This window comes from Amblyomma mixtum, chromosome 8, assembly GCF_055824585.1.
Source record: "Amblyomma mixtum isolate Tamu chromosome 8, ASM5582458v1, whole genome shotgun sequence".
NCBI classification, from domain to species: Eukaryota; Metazoa; Arthropoda; class Arachnida; order Ixodida; family Ixodidae; genus Amblyomma; species Amblyomma mixtum.
The window spans coordinates 121,499,771-121,517,319 of NC_143019.1; the positions used below are offsets into that span (position 1 = coordinate 121,499,771).

The window sequence follows — 17,549 nt, forward strand, 5'->3', positions numbered from 1 at the left end:
GAATTTTCATTAAGAAAAGGTCATTAACTGAGAGCAAGTCGGGTTTTGTTTGCAAAAACCTTGTATTTGGCAAAAATGTGTAGCGAGGTTTGCAAGGTCCCCCGTCGCATGCAAGGGAACGCAACAAGAAACTCGCCATTATTCCCTACGTATACCAGGTTTCCCACAGCCTCAAAAGGACTGAAGTAAAAGTAGGAGTGGACGTTGTTTTTTCAGCCCCTCACCGCCTCTCTAGATACTGCAGGAGAGTGAACGGTTCCGGTGAAAAAGTTCGCGAATTCTCTGTTAGGCATCTTGATCCTTGCGTAAGTTGCAGCGCAGGAGTTGTGCACTCAATCCCTTTGTCTTGTGGCAGAGAATACATCGACCAGTCTGGCCGATGTATTAATAAGTGACTGCTCGAACCCAATTCTAATTCTAGCAACTTAGCCGTCCACGTTCTTGTCTGTAGTCCTTGTCGCCGGCGCCCTCCGATGTATCAGGAAACCAAAATTCTGGTAACAAGCAGCAACCAACTCACTCGGGAGATAATTGAATCAGGTCGCATCGCCAAGCAACAAGACGTATGTGTCAGTACGCCCTCAGTAGCATTGTTGGATAAGGGGTCGGCGTTTTTTTCCCTGTGACTGTCATTTCTTGCGCTTTGGTTAATCACGCGGCTCCTTGTCAGATTCCAGCCCATTCGCCACTTCCCTTTAAAAGATCTGAGGACGCTACTTCTATTCTAATTTTCTTCTCTCTCTTAGCTTTTGCCACCACTGTTCTTTTAGGCCGATTTTATGGTTAGCCCTCATCCCCCCTTTTTGGCCGTGCTCTTTGTTGGCTTGCATCGACTGATTTAAGGCCGCGTTTCCTGGTCGGCTTTGATCACTTGCTTTTAGGTTGTCAGTTCTTCCCCATTCCAACCGCCCTTTCGCTTCATTCTCCTTATGCATGTCTTCACGCCGTCTTCCGAGATTTTAATGTCTGTCGAGTCTTGCCTTTTGCATTTTATTGTTTTTCTTGTTTCTCTGTCATCACCAAGCCACACAGGACTGCCGGCGCGTGTAATTTCTTTTAAGGTCTTTTACCCCTCACCCTTCGACTGCCGCTCTTTGGTTCTTGTGTACTCAGGGGCGCGCCTGATACATGGCTGACGTCAATCCCCATTTTGTTTCTGTTTCTTTTGTTTTGTTTTTGTTTCACTGTAGTGTGGGTTCAATATGCGCCTGCGCGCTTACCCTGTATCTACTGGTTTTATTGCTTTTTGCCTTGATTTGCGCATGGGCCCTACAAATACTGGCTTCTTGGGTACTGTATAAAAAGATGCGGACCGCCCTCCTTTGGTATTAAAGTGGTTAGTTCAGCGCACTGTGTGCCTCATCATTCCTTCGTCCCTCGTCTGCCAGCGCTGCATTCAATTAATAGTCTTAATACGCTCCACAAGTACCTTTCCGCTTCACTGTTCCCTTTGACGGGTTAACACGCTTATAATAAAACTAAATATAAAAGATAACATATACTTTTACTTCACACTTTCCCTCCGACCCTTTGATCAAATTGCGGAGGATGTCTATGATATGTCGGGCCACCTTTATCAGAACCAATTAAAGCAAGCTCACTAGTATTAGGCCTGTTATAAAATTTAGCTCAGATCAAATACCTTTCGCGACACTCTATTTCATTCCGGCGTGACAGAATGTTGGAGAACTCTTGACACACTCCACTCAGTGTTATCATAGTCAGAAAAAGAAAAGTAACAGAAAAATGAGAGCTGCCCGCAGTTGGCAACTGCCGCGAAGCTGTTGACCGCACTTCTGGCGGGCTCGCGGCAACGACATCGCGACGCTGCTACCCAGCGACGCCGCGCAACGTCGTTTCCCGCCCCGTCTGTGAACCTTGGACGGAATCCAACCACTAAACACTCCGGCTGCCGCGCTTCGAGCACGTGATCGGCGCCTACGTGACGGCATTCGCGGAGAGGAGGCAGAAAGAAGAAACGAAAGTGCTCCGATTCCCCCGATGTTGTCGGTCGGCGGACAAGTGTACTACGTTCACTCTCGTTGACGTCTCAGCGGCTGTCACGGCGTGATTTCGACTCCGCTCGTTAGATTTTCTCGCCCGACTGATCGGTGCGACAACAGAATCTGCTTAAATCGGCCTCGGCAGATAGTAGGCGCGGTATCATTACTGCAACAAACGATAAGGGTTCTTCTCAGCGGCGCCTCCTAGATATCCTCGGCACTGGCATTTATATAGCCCACACGTGTGGGCGTGCAACTTACTATGCAGTGAGGCGTGCGTTTGAGGCGAGCTCAAGGCATGGCGTCGTTGCGAATCGGATCTCTGCTTCAGCGCCCTGCCGCTCGGTGCCTGCAGGCTGCGGATATTCGGTCACCGTGCTTCTTCCGAGCACTCAGCAGGTGAGTTCGGACGTGCTGTGTTGCGATCGGGGCGCATAGTTGGCCGAAAGGACTAACCCCGCATTGCTGGTTTCTTTCAGCGAAATGCTGTGCACGCCATTATATATGTAAAGCTCTATACATAAAATTACGGAATGGAATGGGTAAACTTTGCTTTCAGTTTGATTCTGTGTATATCCGATGTTCTCGTTGAAAAGTAACATATAGTTCTGATCAACGCCTACTACTTGTTGTCAAGCGTGGGTAGTATACAGGGCGGGGCGAAAGGCAAAGTAGTTTTCATACTATTCATGTTTCAACCAAGCACATCGATTCTTGAGAGCTTCCCAAAGTGGACGTGGATTTCACGTGATGTTAAAATTCTGATTACGGTGTGCACTTCTAGGGAAAATATGTTATTGAGTTTGCGCTATGCAGCAGAGCATCGTATATCTCCTATTTTACCTCTCTTCCCCCTACACGAGAAGTAGCTATGAGGCTCATCCAAAAAGTTTAATGCCATTGAACTCAGTCTCTCAAATTGGCCAGAAACACGACTGCTCCACGCCTGTACAACCCACTACTCCAACTTTGCGTCACAAAAAATAATCATTGGCAGTGGATTAACAGTTGGAGTAGGGTCAGTTAATGTGATTTTGGTTGTACTCGTAAGAGCGAGGTGCATTTCTGACAACCAGCTTCGCTGTCCAAAAGTTTGAGCGATGTATCGAAAAAATACCGCAGCAATGTCCAGCAAGGAGCAACGGTATCCATTTTTTGCGAATTTGCACAAAAAAGAAAAATTATATGCTGCTCTACGATGAGCGAGCACAGCGCTCAGCGATCTTTGATTTCTCTTCTCTGCTTATGTTTTGTTTCTTTCTGCTTTAAATTCATCGTCTCCTTTGTATCTTTGATGAAAGCATCCAAAATTGTGTAGGCATCCCCTGATCACTGGTTTCATAGATATCATCTTTAAAAGCTGCGTGCCACGCTGCTGTTCAAGTCGGGCGGATTTTAACACTTTCGTCATTCGCGAAGCGCGGAAAGGGTGCTTGATCATGTTGTGAAGTTGCGAAACATACCCTCTTCGTAATAGCGACACAGAAGCGCAAAGCGACGAGTGTAAACACCGCCATCGTCTGGCGCCTATACTCATTATTGGGCCAAGGCCGTAGTAAACGCCCTTACCATCTTGAGCCGAATCGTAATCTTGAGGTCAGTGAACTTCTGTCGCCGCGTGGCCGTCTGCGGCAGTAAACCCCGCGGAGCAATGTGCTCGTCGTGTTTCATTGCCCGTATTCCCCACTGTACTAGCTGAGCGACACTCGCATGACTCTTTCATGCTCTCGAGACGCCTGTGCCTACGTGTGGTTCTTAGCGGCACTGCCACGCGTATTAAGGGCACGCTGTTGATATAGGGCGGGAAACACAAATACGACGTCAAAGCCAAAATGTACACTTGTGTTCACCTAAACACAGAAAAGCCAACGCTATTTGTAGAAAAGTTGAAAGCAACAAACGTTTGCAACGAAGATAGAACACAGCTGGACGCTACTGCAGACATGCATTCTGAACGCTCTCAAGTAAGAAAAAAACGGAAACATCAACAGAAATCGCTTTTACGTTAAAAAAAAACAGACACTGGGGTGTGCTCGCTTCCTACCTCTGTCCGCTGAGCCCTACGTATTAACGTCGTGAGTCTATATCTCCAAAAATCTATAGTCTCAAATGACTGATCGTCAAGGCGTTTGAAAAATTAGATTTTGAGGAAAGGAAGTGGAGCAGTAACTCTCTCACATATCTCGGTGGACACCCGAACCGCACTGTAAGGGAAGGGATAAAGGAGGCAGTGTAAGAAGGGAAAAAAGAGTTCTCGTAGTGGAGGTGTACGGATTAATTTCGAACAACTGGGGATCTTCAACTCGCTGTCACATCGCACAGCACACATGCGCGTTTTGCGTTTAGCCTCAATCGAAACGCGGGCGCCGCGGTCGGGTTGGAACCCAGGTAATCCGGTTCAATTTTGCGCCCCAGTTTTGTTTGGACTTGCGGTCAATAATTCCACGCCCTACAAACAGGGGTTTTTTTTTTTGCAGTAAGATAAGTTGGCTGAAAGAAATGTGGTAAATGCTGCAGGAAAAATGTGGAATCTGGCATTATTTTTCTGACCAGACACAGCTAAAAACGTAAGCGAATATCCCACAAAGTGAAGAGTATTTCTTGCGACCATCACATGTTTGGCATTAGAAGATATTCAAGGCGTAAAAAAAACTGGCCAATTATTTTCGTTACTTGGTCAGTCCTATTCTGTGGGAATAAGTGGCCCACCACAGTGAAAAGGTGAGCTAGCTGCTGTCCTGAACTCCGGCTGAAGCACACAGTTTCACCTACATTAACGCTACCCCTCGTTGCCACGACATGGTCATTTCAAACTTAAATATAGTTAAGTGGCTCCGAAACGTCTCAAACACGCACGACGGGTATCCATACAAGAGGAAGGTAATTTTGGCACCATCCGGCCAGAATCGCTATCATTCTTGCCAATCTTCCAGCGTCTATCATCCAAGAAGTGATGGAGAGCAATTATGATCCACTTTTCGCAACGATCTTTGAGAACTGCTAGAGAAATATGTCGGAACAAAATTATTGAGGAAAAAGAAAAATATAAACCGCGGCTTAATTCTGAAGTGCGTAGATTGATATGGAAAGTGCAAGCGCGTATGTTATATTAACGTACGCGCAAAAATTGATATAATAGTTCACTCAACCGCCGACGTTTAAAAGATGCGAACAGGATGCTTAAACTATCAATCAAGAAAGCGAAGCTCATATTTTTGCCCGGATGAACACAGCTAGATCTGAAACAAAAGCGTAAAGTTTTCAGTAAATATAAAAAAGAAATGAAGCATAACCGACGACACTTCCATTCCGGCTATAAAATCGCATGGCGGTACTATAAAGACAGACGTTGCAAAGGTTGTAATGCTGAACCTGCATTTTAAATCCATGTTCTCTCAGGGACTAACTGTAATCGCGTCTATTTTTCCAAATAAAAAGCTCAAGCCTCCGACACAATACAAAGTTGAAAACATAACAATAAAACGAATGTCATAATGGAAGCACATTGGTGAGTATTTCCCGCAGAAACTTAAATGGAAGGCACACATCCACCAGTAAATATCTAAGGCGACTAAAATTATGTTTCTCATCCAAAAAACCTTTAGATCAGCTTGCGAAAGATTTTTTGCACGTCAGGTCTATCATCGATTATGCCTGTGTTATTTGGGACCCATATTAAAACAATTTGGTACAACCAATAGAAAAGCTCCTAAAGCAGACTACACGCTTCGTCTCCAATAATTACAACCCTTTTCAAAGCGACACCGAAATAAATTCCTTGCTGAGCTGGGAAATCTCAAGCGCCAGCAGAAAAAAATTCAGGCCCAAATTCTTCTTCCTTCTCTAAACAAACAGGCATTGATAAGCGCGACTTTCTGTCGGAGTCAACTTACATGTCGACTCGGCACGATGACCGCGAAAAGAAGCGCGAACCAAAAACTGCAAAATCAACAGTTTTGAATTTTTTTTCCGCAAAACAATGCAAGAGTGGAACTTGTTGCCGGATGCATGTGTTTGTCTTTGATAATAATGGTTTTTATACTCGTCTATACCTGTGAGATGTATTATTGTTTCCGTTTTTGATCTTTGTTACCCATTATAATGCGAACCTAATGTTTGGTGTGACCTTAATATTAGCTCTGTTTTGCGACTTTGTTGCTTATTATTGTTAACCATTACTACATTACAGTTGCATTTTCTGTGATAAGGCCTCCGAGGTGACTCAGATATTCTGTAAATAAAAGTAATTGTTTCAGCCTCATATCACCGGCAACTGAGTTTTCAGAAGTGGCGTCAAATTGTCTCCGTCTTCCGCAGTTCCTTCCCAGCCGAACAAAAACTCCGCTCCAGCTACTGGAATGCGACGTGCTCAAAGGCTCTTTCGCCAAAGACCCTGGGTGCATACGTCGACTCAGCAGCGGAGAAATGGGGAGACCGCGTTGGATGGTCATTTGTACAGGAGGGAAAACATTGCACATTTGCCGACTTCAAGGATCAGGTGAGAGCGCTTGGTTACACCTGGTGCTTGACACTGGTCCGCTACAACTTTTTGAAGGAGTACCATCTTTCCGGTCGTTCAGTTCTTTGTTTAAATGAAATATTGCGCTAGTAATCAAATCAAACGAACGCAGTAAATCACAGCGAAAGCGTACATAAATAAAGAAATACGACAAAGGAATTAACAATTCGAGTCTTCTTTTCAAATTCCACTTGCGAATAAGTATTGTACTAACGCTTGTTAGAAGAAAAAGGCCATTGTCTAACTCATGAATAAAGTAGCCTCAAAAATGGACCATATTCGATAATGGAATTCAAATTTTGCGCGTCCTTGCTTTGATAGAAATGTAGAGCTGGAAAATATATATAAGTTAACCGGGTTCTATTGAAAAGCTGCGGCGCAGAAGAGGTGCTCATGCAGTTCTCATCATGCGCCAGGCTATTAGGATTGTAAGCTCCACGGTGGTGCTTCCAGCGTAAACTTGAAACTTGAAATTTTCATCCACCAGCAGCTGGAATGATATGGTCACCCTAACAATATTACTAATATATGGCCTTGAATCTATTTAAAACCGTCCTGCAAGCTTTATCGCCGCGTATTACAGAAGTTCATGCAGCATGCAGCGTTGTGTTTGAAAATATTAGTCATACGCACTTGCTTTTTTTCGTATTTTCCATAATATAGTTCACAGGAGCCACTAGTTTAACCTGTTCCTTCTTCAGGAACCTCCACAGCTTTACACGCTTGACTGCCAGAACCATTGCTACAGGAATAACACTTCATCCTTCCCGCATTCTATCGTTGCATCCTGACCGCATTCCTGGCCACATTGGTAGTATGCAGGGGGCGCCGCATTCAGCGCTAGAATCAATAACACGCATTTTCCGACTTTTTTCGGGTTTATGTCCTGTCTGGTTCCTTCAACGTTATTTTTGTGCGTCTATTTTCTGTTTTCTTTTTCTTGGAGCTTGGTATGTTACGTTTCATTGATTTTGTTTTGTTTGTGCGCCTACAAACACCTGTTGTGCACCTGTTGCTGTGCACCTACCTTGTTAGGGTTCATTCCAATATCCTATATCCACTTTTCAGCATTTGTCATATTATTTCCCCGCCTCCTCAAGCAATACTACAGTTCAATAAATATTGCGGATTGGGCGAGTTGGTGGAACGTGATTCGAAAAGACCAGCGCGAAAACAGACGGAGACAAGAGAAGAAACACTGACGACAGGACGGGCGCTTAACTAACAGTTGTTACCGCCCGTACTGCCGTCTGTGTTTCTGCAGTTGTCTCCGTCTGTTTTCGCGCTGGTTGTTTCGAATCAATACTACAGTGCTGCGAGCTGCGGGGCAATAAGAAAAAAAGGAATAAATTGTGCCAGGACCATAGGAATAATTTTTGCAGCTACTAGAATTGCATGAAAGCGGAAAAAGTGGCTTGTGTATCCTTCCGGCAAGGCTGAGATGTCTTCTAAACAGCAACTGCCTTCTTAATTGAACACTATACCAGCTTGACAAGTAGCCTCAAAATATGCTGATATAACTGACCTTTCTCTCCGTTTCTGTGTGCACAGCGAGTGGTTATGCATGCATGAAAAACGGAATAAAATGAGTTCGTTTCAAATGTTGGTGTACTACTTACCATTCTTGCTGCAAAATGTTCCGCCTAAATCGAAGCAAAAGAGCTGTTTCTAAAATGGTTGTTTACTTTGTAGACAAGCTGGCAAAAGATATAGTTCGAGAAGATATCTAAGATAATATACCAAATAGTGTTAAAAAGCCCCAGACAGCACATGTGATACGAGCGCCACTGTAATGCGGGTCTCCGAATTAATTTCGACCACCTGGGAATCTATAATTTTTACTGAAATCACACAGCACACGGGCGTCTGTTGCATTTCACGTCCACGGAGGTGCGGATGCCGCTCATGATTACAGTGTTAAAATAATAAAAAAAAAGATAAGCTTCCGACCAGTAAATGAACACAACACGACTTCTTTCAGCAAATGTTTCACCGGGGGAAGAGAACTTGCAGAGCCCCTCTTTTCTATGAAATTTTTGGCGCGACATATATCACCGCACTAAAGCGTAATCAGTTCTGCCGCTGTATTGTTTTGTTCAGAGAGGCTGAAATAAGAATTTTGTCCCCATTTCACTAAGACTGAGCACACTTACTTTTGAGAGAGAAGGGTGGGAAGCTGATGGGAGGTTTTCTGCCTAGAAACATTTATGTATTTGTAAAATTCAATGCCTTTTCTCCTCTTTTCCTATTCTGCATAACCAAAGGTTGATCAGCTAGCGCGAGGCCTGCTCTCACTTGGGTTTTCCAAAGGTGACACTCTGGTCATCTGGTCCCCAAATACGTTCAACTGGGTCCTGATCGCCGCAGCCATGGCCAAAGTTGGAATCATCTCCGTGAGTTTTTCTCAATCTTTTCAACGTCTTGTGGAGGCAACTACTTGGTTGAAACGCAAAAGTGGTCAAGAATACTGAAATATCTCGCCCTATTCTCTCTTTTCCTCTCTACAGTTCGCACGTGTAACTCACTGGGGCGTTCGATTTTGCAGTTACCTTTGCGGTCGAATGCGATTAGCGCTGATAAACGATAAGCAAAGCCATTCAAGTAGCTTTGTTGATTGTTCCGTGAACACATTAGATAAAGGGCCGTGCATTGTCCGGTCAAAAGCGATATTAGGAGAGTTGGGAACCTCCGATATGTTTAATAACAATCAGGTTAAAAGAGATTTCTAGTCCAGAGGGCGCGTTCGAAAGGAGTAGTTGACGACGGCATAACGCGGAAACCGCATGAAAGTTGCGATTACCGTAACCGCTGAATGGTTTTATTTCTGTTGAATTATTAACAACTGCATACATCTCTAAGCACTTACAATATCTAAAGTGTGGCGTCCTTTCATAATGCCGCAAGGAAATCTATGTTATTCAAGTTTATCAAGTTTATCAAACTTATCATGTTTTTGTTAAATTTATCGGGTTGTTTAACTTATTAAGCTGACTCGTTTTATCTTTTAACAGTGTTATAAGAAAATGTGCATGTGTTTCCTCTGCTGCTGCCATTGTACTGGGAGTGAGGGCCTTCCAAGCTGCTTTATGCAGCTTTTTCCTCAGTTTTCACCATTTTCTTGAAATGCAAAAAAAAATGAAATCAAATGCCTGCTGTCAGAACAATTTTCTTTTAGTTGGTCCCTTTTGTACCGAATACTTCTGCAGCTCGCATCCAGAAGGAACAATCATGTATAGAACAAATGTACAAACCATGGGCATGTAGATAGCGAGCGTGCGATAGAGTGGTAACTAATAGCAACCAGAAACAATATTTTTTTTTGTTTTATTTGCTGACTATTTCTGCATAACGATAACAAAAAGTTGAGCTTTTAGTGTCTCGAACTGGGCTGTAAATGACAAATATTAGAAAGCATAGCATTTCAGATCTCGTAGAAGAACCACCATGGGCCGTACTAATTGAGCAGCCATTGCCATTTTCCAGTTCGTATTAATTTGGTGCTCTGGCATCGGTCGCTGTTGTTCGATGACACAGCTGCGAGATTCGAGCGGCAGCTTGAAACGACCTGATGATTATCTCGCAGATGACTACACGTCGTCATTTGCTGCATATTACAGCCAATGGTTAACCAGTACGAGCGGCGAGTAACGAAGGCTGTCCTTGAAGTGACTACTCGCTACTGTGTGATTTCTATCATTGACCGCTTGCTCTTTTCATAAGATACTGCCGTCGCGCTCATGTCACTCAAAATGAAATGGAAAATCGTGTCCTTTTCAAATGGAGATATATAGAATAGAGTCCCAGGAATAGTACCTTGCTTCATTGTACAAATTATCTTTGAAACGTTGGTATGGTGTGCGTATTTTATGAAAAACCGCATTTTGACCGAATCTTGCGTACAAAATAGTAGCCAATACTTGTTGACGTTACTGCAAAAACAAAAATATCCGATCAAATGCAAATGGACCCTTGCACTTTACCCCGAATTCTTTAAGACGCTAAAACAGAAGCTTGGGTGAGTTGGTAATTCATTGATAAGAAACAGCGCGATTTGAAACTGGCACTAAGCGAGACACACAAGGACGAGCGCTGACTTCCAACTGAAGTTTGTTCCCGCGGAACAATTAATAAAAGTGTACCCCGAAACATAAATGCAAGGGTAAAAAAAATCTGGTTCCAAACTTAAGCTGATCTCGTTAAAACCCTGGTTCCTAACTCAAGTGTTTACGATAGACTGTGCCCTCTATTCCGATTCGAAAACCTTTCATTGATATTTATTTCACGCTGTAATCTTCACCTCCTGCTGTACACAACTGTATTTAGAATCTTTCCGAAATATTCTCATTCCTTACTAATCTGAGATTTGAGAGAAGCCAACAGCCACAGAAACCAAGGGGCACAGGGGATTTTTACTTAATTTATTTATTTTGTGCTGTTGATCGATTTGGAATATTACTGAATATGTTATCGCTTAAAGGTAATTGATTAGAAAAGCAGAAGAAAAAACAACCACATGCCGCCGGTGGGATCCGAACCTACGGCCTCCGAATTAAGCGTCCGGTGCTCTACCGCTGATCTACGGCGACGGCTGTCAAACCTTCTGCTTTCGGGGTATTTATGTTTTACAAATAACCTGTTCACCAGCGCCACCCACGTTCTTAAGCGGCGGACGTAGCACGTCCTGAGTTACTGCTGATGTGACGTAAAACGTCACATCATCGAACGGCGAGGGTGGAAGCTGTGTGAGAACCCTCTTATGCTTCCTAAGATTTGTTTTTTGTCGCAGTAATTTTAAGTTACTTTAAAAGCCTCCACAAGTTCCCTCTTTCTATCACAATATGACTGGACATAGCAAGTTTTTTGTGCCATTTTTTGCGTATCCAATAATATATTCCACTGCGATTTGTTTGTCCTGCCATATTAAACTAAGCAGGGACTGTGGATTGGCCGTTCTGTCCACGAGCAGCCTTTCTTCCAGCCGCCCTCTCATTTGTATTTACGTGACAACATAATTATCTGATAATGTGGGCAAATTTGTGCATTTAAACGCAGTTCAGTAAGGCGTTAGAGAGTTGTGCAACGAACACTTGTGATCATAATGGCCGAGTTTGTCGCCAATCTATATTTTTGTATTACTGAGAACGTTCTCGGAATGGTTTGGTTTGGTTTCGTTTGGTTTATGGGGTTTGACATCCAGAAGAGACTAAGGCTATGAGGGACGCCGTAGTGAAGGGCTCCTGAAACTTCGACCGCGTGTGGTTCTTTAACGTGCACTGACATCGTACAGTACACGGGCCTCTAGAATTCCGCCTCCATCGAAATTCGACCGCCACGGCCGGAATCAAACCTGCGTCTTTCGAGCCGAGCGCCATAACCACTGAGCGACCGCGGCGGTTCGTTCTTGGCTTGCGTGTGAGTGTACATGAAAAGCCCTGGAAGGCGCCAAAGCGGCGGCCGTTTGTGAGATCGGATCTTTACAAATAGCCTAGCCTATCAGCCAGTTGAAAGATAATGCCATCTACTTATGAACACAGTGATAGGGGAGCGAGCTGGCAAAGACCGGCAAAACACGCTACTTAAAAAAGAGCACAAGTAAACACGCGGCCATGTGTAGATATTGCGCCGCTCCGTTCTGCTCTGATACTTTCCTTGTGACGCCTGTACTTGCGCTCCGCGGTCTGCTTATACAAAACACTTTGGTGAGATTACAATTATAGCTTCGCTAAAAGAAATTCTCTAACGTCACCAGAAACAGATGGTCTGAGTAGGAAAATATTTTTTCTTCTTTTTTTTTTCAGGCCAGTGTCCACTTCGCTTTGACGGCTGCAGAGTTTGAAAAATGCCTTACTACTGTGAGTCAAATATTTGATGCGTTTATGGTTACTCTCTGTGTTTGCACCTTTCCTCTGCATGTTCGGCTTCCTTGTTTCTATGCTCCTTCTTATGAAATCACTTAAGGGAATCAATAGATAAAGTTTTATATCAAGCTTTTCTTAGGGTCACGGCTTAATCATTATCCACCCCACAAGCCCGCAACTTGTGTTTTCGTGCCTTTCAGCAGTACAGCCTATACCTACAAATTGTACATTACAATAAAAGTATAATCTGGACGACTTATTTATTTATTTCCTCAAAGGTATCGGTTGAGACATTACATGAGGGAGTGGACGGTATCTGCGCGGTTCTGAACCAATTCGAGGGCGTTAGTAAGATTATTGTGGTGCGGATCAAAAATAGCGTTAGCATACTCGAGCTTGGGTCGCACAAAGGTTTTAAAAGCAAGCTGTTTAATAGGGGGAGGAGCGAGTGAAAGGTTACGGCGTAAATAACCTAGAGGACAATTAGCAGAATTTATTATGGGGTTAATATGACAGCTCCAAGTTAGGTCACGAGAGATATGCACACCAAGATATTTGAATGATTCGGATGTTCCAATCTGCAGGTTATTAATATTATAATTAGGCACTACGTAATTACGACGACGGTGGATGGACATTAACACGGTTTTAGAAATATTTAATGACATGAGCCATGTTTTACACCAGTCCTGTATGCGAATAAGGTCAGTTTGTAATGCTAAATGGTCGGTGGAGTTAGTAATTCCTCGGTAAACGACACAGTCATCGGCAAAGAGTCGGATATGAGAAGAAATGTTACACGGTAGGTCATTAATATATATCAAGAAAAGGAGGGGCCCGAGTACCGTTCCTTGCGGTACCCCTGAGAGCACAGGTGTTAGGGATGAAGTGTGTGAATTGGCATATACGAACTGCTGACGGTTGGATAAAAACCCTCGAATCCAGTTCAGAACACATAGATGAATATTAAGGCGCGATAACTTTAGTAATAGTAATATTGAGCGAGGGCAGCCTCACAGTGCTTATCCAACGTTTCCGCGAGGGGACTTGTAATAGTCTGGGCAAGACAAGTTCGCTTATCGAAACGTTAGCAAGGGACGGTATGTGAAGAATGCTTGGTCCAAATTTCAGTTAAACTGACTGCTTGAGGAAATCTTATTTTTCGGAGGCTGCCGAAAATGAAATGCGTGTTGTTTTAAATAAACAAAATATTTAACCAGCGAAAATCGAAACTAAGACAAAGTTTGTGAGCAGATAACGTGGAGTTATAATGTCCAGCAAGTTTGTGATCTTCCAGATTAAAATCCATGGAGGGGAGGGTTCGCGTAGGTAGGTTTTTTGTCGACCCAATCACAAGCGAGGGGGGATCCTAAGGGAAATGGGAATTGCTTTTGAGGAAAGTTAATGACGCAGTATCTCGCATATATCTCAGTGGACACCGCTCCGTGAGGTCAGGAGGAGGAGAAATGAAATTTTATTGTCCAACAAATCATTTTCTTACCCCCGTCGGCACTCGGCCGCGGAGGCAGGAGGCACCACTTTAGAAGCTGGCCGGGAGGTCTTGTGTCCCGACGGCCTCTTCAACCAGTCGGACGAAGCGGAGCTAGAGCTGAGAATCTGAACTACGCAACAGGGTCTCCCAGGAGTCCTTAGAATCGGTATTTAGGGCCCTGGTAAGAGAATTTGCGCGTTCACAAATTAAATGATCGAGGGACCCTCTTAAACCGTAGTGTGAACACTCGTCCGATCTTACTTAGTCACTTCAGCATAAAATCATGCTGTAGTTGGCAAGTGCTGGTTAGAATTCGACGTATCAAAACTGCCTACACTCGATCTAGATCGTCTATGACCACAGGCGGAGGCACTGACTTGCACACTAGCATACACCACATTAATCCGTCCGAAACTCGAATACGCGCCTGCCATTTGGGATTCTCATCTGAATTATATCATCAGGAACATGGAAGCCCTACGAAGCCGTACTGCGCGATTCATCTTTTCTAATTATTCATGTTATACCAGCGTAACCTCATTGAAGACTAAAGCGAGTTAAAAAACTTAGCACTGCGCCATAAAATTTCTCGTCTATCACTTTTCCATAAGGTTTATCACCATCCTTCTCTTCATGGTGAATCCTTTCAGCCACCACCAGTTATCTTTCCACGTCGCGATCATCCTTACAAAGTTAAACGCATCAACTGCCAGTCGTCCCATTATGCTTATAATTTCTTACCCCGCACAATAACCGAATGGAACGCTTTGCCATCAAACATTGCCACAGAATCTGACCTAAATAAGTTCCAACACCTTATTCACTCATGTTTCAACCACTAAAAAGGTTTTTTTTTTCAACGTGCTTTCTTCCGCCTTGTCTTCTTTTTATTTTATATTTCTGATATGTACTTCAGCGCACTTTTTCCGGTGTCGTCTTTTTCTTGCGGTGATGTTATTTATTCCTAAAATTTTGCTACCATGTGCATTGTTGCGTCTCTTTTTGTGTGTGCCTATTTCTGAATAATATTTGTGATTTCTATTTTATTTTAGAGCATTATTTTAACTTTGAACCAATGCTTTGTACTCCCCCCCCCCCCCACCGCCCCCATGTAATACCCTAAAATGAGGGCCTCTGGGGGTATTTTGAATAAATAAATAAATAAATTACTTAAGGGGCATCACAGCTAGTGGCCGTCTACACATTTGTTGTTTGACAGCGGCTGCTAATGTGGTGTGTATCAGGTGTGGCTTGTGTGCTGGTGTATCTGACATCAAACCACACTATATGCTGGGTTAATACCTATACTATAATTTTTTCGTTATCCTGCTTGCCACTCGGTCACCCTTTTGAACAATTCCTCAATGTTCAATAGGCAGTTGTGTACTTTGGTTGTTGGGCTGGTATTCTTGGTTTTAAATTTTTTTTTCCTTAAAATATCAGGTAGGCTTCAAGGGCATCTTCATCGCCGAGCCATTCAAGGTGTTCGACTACTATAAAATGCTCTGTTCACTAATACCGGAGCTCCGTCATTCTAAGCCTGGACAGCTGAACTCTGCAAAGTAAGTAATTAAACTGCACCCTAGCTGAGTAAGTGTGTTCATTGGTTTAGCAGAGATTTAGAACTATCACCTACTGCACCCTGAACTGTTGTGCAATAATAAGAAGGCAACGACGAACACCCGTTTCGTATCAATGTGGGCTGCTTGTTTGCTACAGTGGTTTAAATAGATGCTCTCATCCTGAAAGAAAGCCTAAAGGAAGAGTCAGTGAAGGAGCTCAGAAGTGCCCACGCAATGTTAAGTATAATGGATTGATTACCATCGGCGAAAACGCATTTCTACTCATTCAGTAGGATCTCAGTGTTGGCTACACTGACCGCTGGACATTTGCATTCAGGCCAATAAAATTACAAGAGAAAATGAACATTTGTACGTCATACAGGTTTAGATTATTTATTTGCAACAACTGGAATTGTAACCGGGAGGGTGCAAAACGAAAAGTGATAGTTTCCATTACGGCTTTATGCCTGATCTAGTTCAAGAGAAGGCCACATTGCACTACAGGGTTCAGATCTACCTCAAGAGGCGTTAATAATTAAAAATATTCATTATCTTAGAGTCAGACCTATTTTAGAGTTGATGACCTGCTTGTCATTTATATGATATGTAAAATGGAGAGGTCACCAAACGTAAACATTGTCTTTACTACCGGAGTGTTAGAGCAGCGCCTCATTTGGTTCAGAACGCTAGTTACCCACGAGCCTCTTCTTAATTAGTGAAGCCGAAACAAAGTGTGCGTTATGAGATTTTCTTGCACAGTGTGTTATTGCTTTGAGTACTTGATTTCATTGACTTGCTAAGCATTACTATGGCACGACAACGCTTCCGTCTTTTTCAGATATCCGTACCTAAAGACCGTCATTGCTGATGGCAACCAAAAGCTTCCGTGAGTATCATCACGCTAAAAAAATACCGCGTCACTTTAGATAAAATTAAATGAAAAATGGCAGACAAAATACACACGTGATTCTGATTTTCTAACAGCGTAATTCGAAACAAGTTCATCCACACACACTTCTCACCTGCTTATGGAGCTACACCTTTTAAATCAAAGAACAAGTTGGTGTGTTTTGCGATTTCTGTTCGGCCAGAGCTATGTCTTTCTATTTCCATGCCATCGTTATTCTATCAAGCATGAAAAATTGTATAACGCAATGGTCGTTGTGAACTGGCTGAATTAAAACGCGGACAATGGAGAGTTTTCTTGCATGAATCAAAGAAGCGGCATTTTTATATAAAGTATTGCATTGTAAATTGTCACTGTCAGGCACGTGTTTCGCTATGCAATACAGCGCGGCTGTCCGAGGTGACCGCTGCGCATGCGATGCGTAGTAAGCAGACAGTACGCACGTTTTCGGTTTTTCTGTCTTTCGGGGTGCAGACCCCATTTATATAATCATTTTGCCTGAATCATGCACAATGCCCTTGTGCTGCCAGCCTGAGCTGTACACTTTTATCACCGCGTGACGCAGACTTTACTGGGTGGGTTTTTGAGCCCGCTTTTCAATGACAGCCGGAAAACCAGCGTCATGCTTACTAAGCGAAGAAATTGCTCTGTCATCACTCTCTACCGCTTCGGCCATTAGGCATCACTTGAAGTGCAATGGTAAAACATAGTGTGTTTTGTATGAAATCGGTTCGATAGTTTCTGTCCTACTATTTTCCTTATTTGTGCGTTCGAAGAAGCTATATCTGCACAAATGGTCATGCCTTTGGTACGCTTGGTACGGCCTTGGCAATAGGTTGTCTCAGCGGAATTACTTTAGTAACGTCTCACACTCAGATTACTAAACAACAGCAGGCAATCAGTAAAAGATGCACCTGCCTCCAGATAAGGTTGTTTCTGCGATGTACTTGCATTTTCATGAGATATCTAAAGCACGCAGGTGACGCCTTATTTCATATCTGTAAGCAAGACGCATCAGAACATGGAACAATGGTAATAGTTGTGTTGAACAAACAAGAGCTTCTGAAACTTCTTTGCTATCACTTTCTCCAGACTACGATGAATTTAGGCTTCCATTTTTCTCCCTGTCTGCCCTTGGATATCACGCGTCCTCTTATCCACAAGTTACCAGGAACCATGGTTTGCTTCGCAGTTATATAGCGCGAAAC

General features: G+C 43.4%; 1 protein-coding gene across 1 annotated transcript in view; it reads left to right on the forward strand.

The window, feature by feature from the left end:
- The first annotated feature begins 1,915 nt into the window (after positions 1 to 1,915).
- The window catches only part of LOC149334160 (medium-chain acyl-CoA ligase ACSF2, mitochondrial-like), a 39,808-nt gene continuing 24,174 nt past the window's right edge, over positions 1,916 to 17,549 (forward strand). Inside the window, exons 1-6 of the mRNA XM_089555039.1 lie at positions 1,916 to 2,402; positions 6,321 to 6,501; positions 8,787 to 8,915; positions 12,321 to 12,374; positions 15,316 to 15,434; positions 16,273 to 16,320. Of these exons, the coding sequence (XP_089411165.1) occupies positions 2,302 to 2,402; positions 6,321 to 6,501; positions 8,787 to 8,915; positions 12,321 to 12,374; positions 15,316 to 15,434; positions 16,273 to 16,320 (632 nt within the window). The 5' untranslated portion in view covers positions 1,916 to 2,301. The remainder of the gene's footprint in view (positions 2,403 to 6,320; positions 6,502 to 8,786; positions 8,916 to 12,320; positions 12,375 to 15,315; positions 15,435 to 16,272; positions 16,321 to 17,549) is intronic.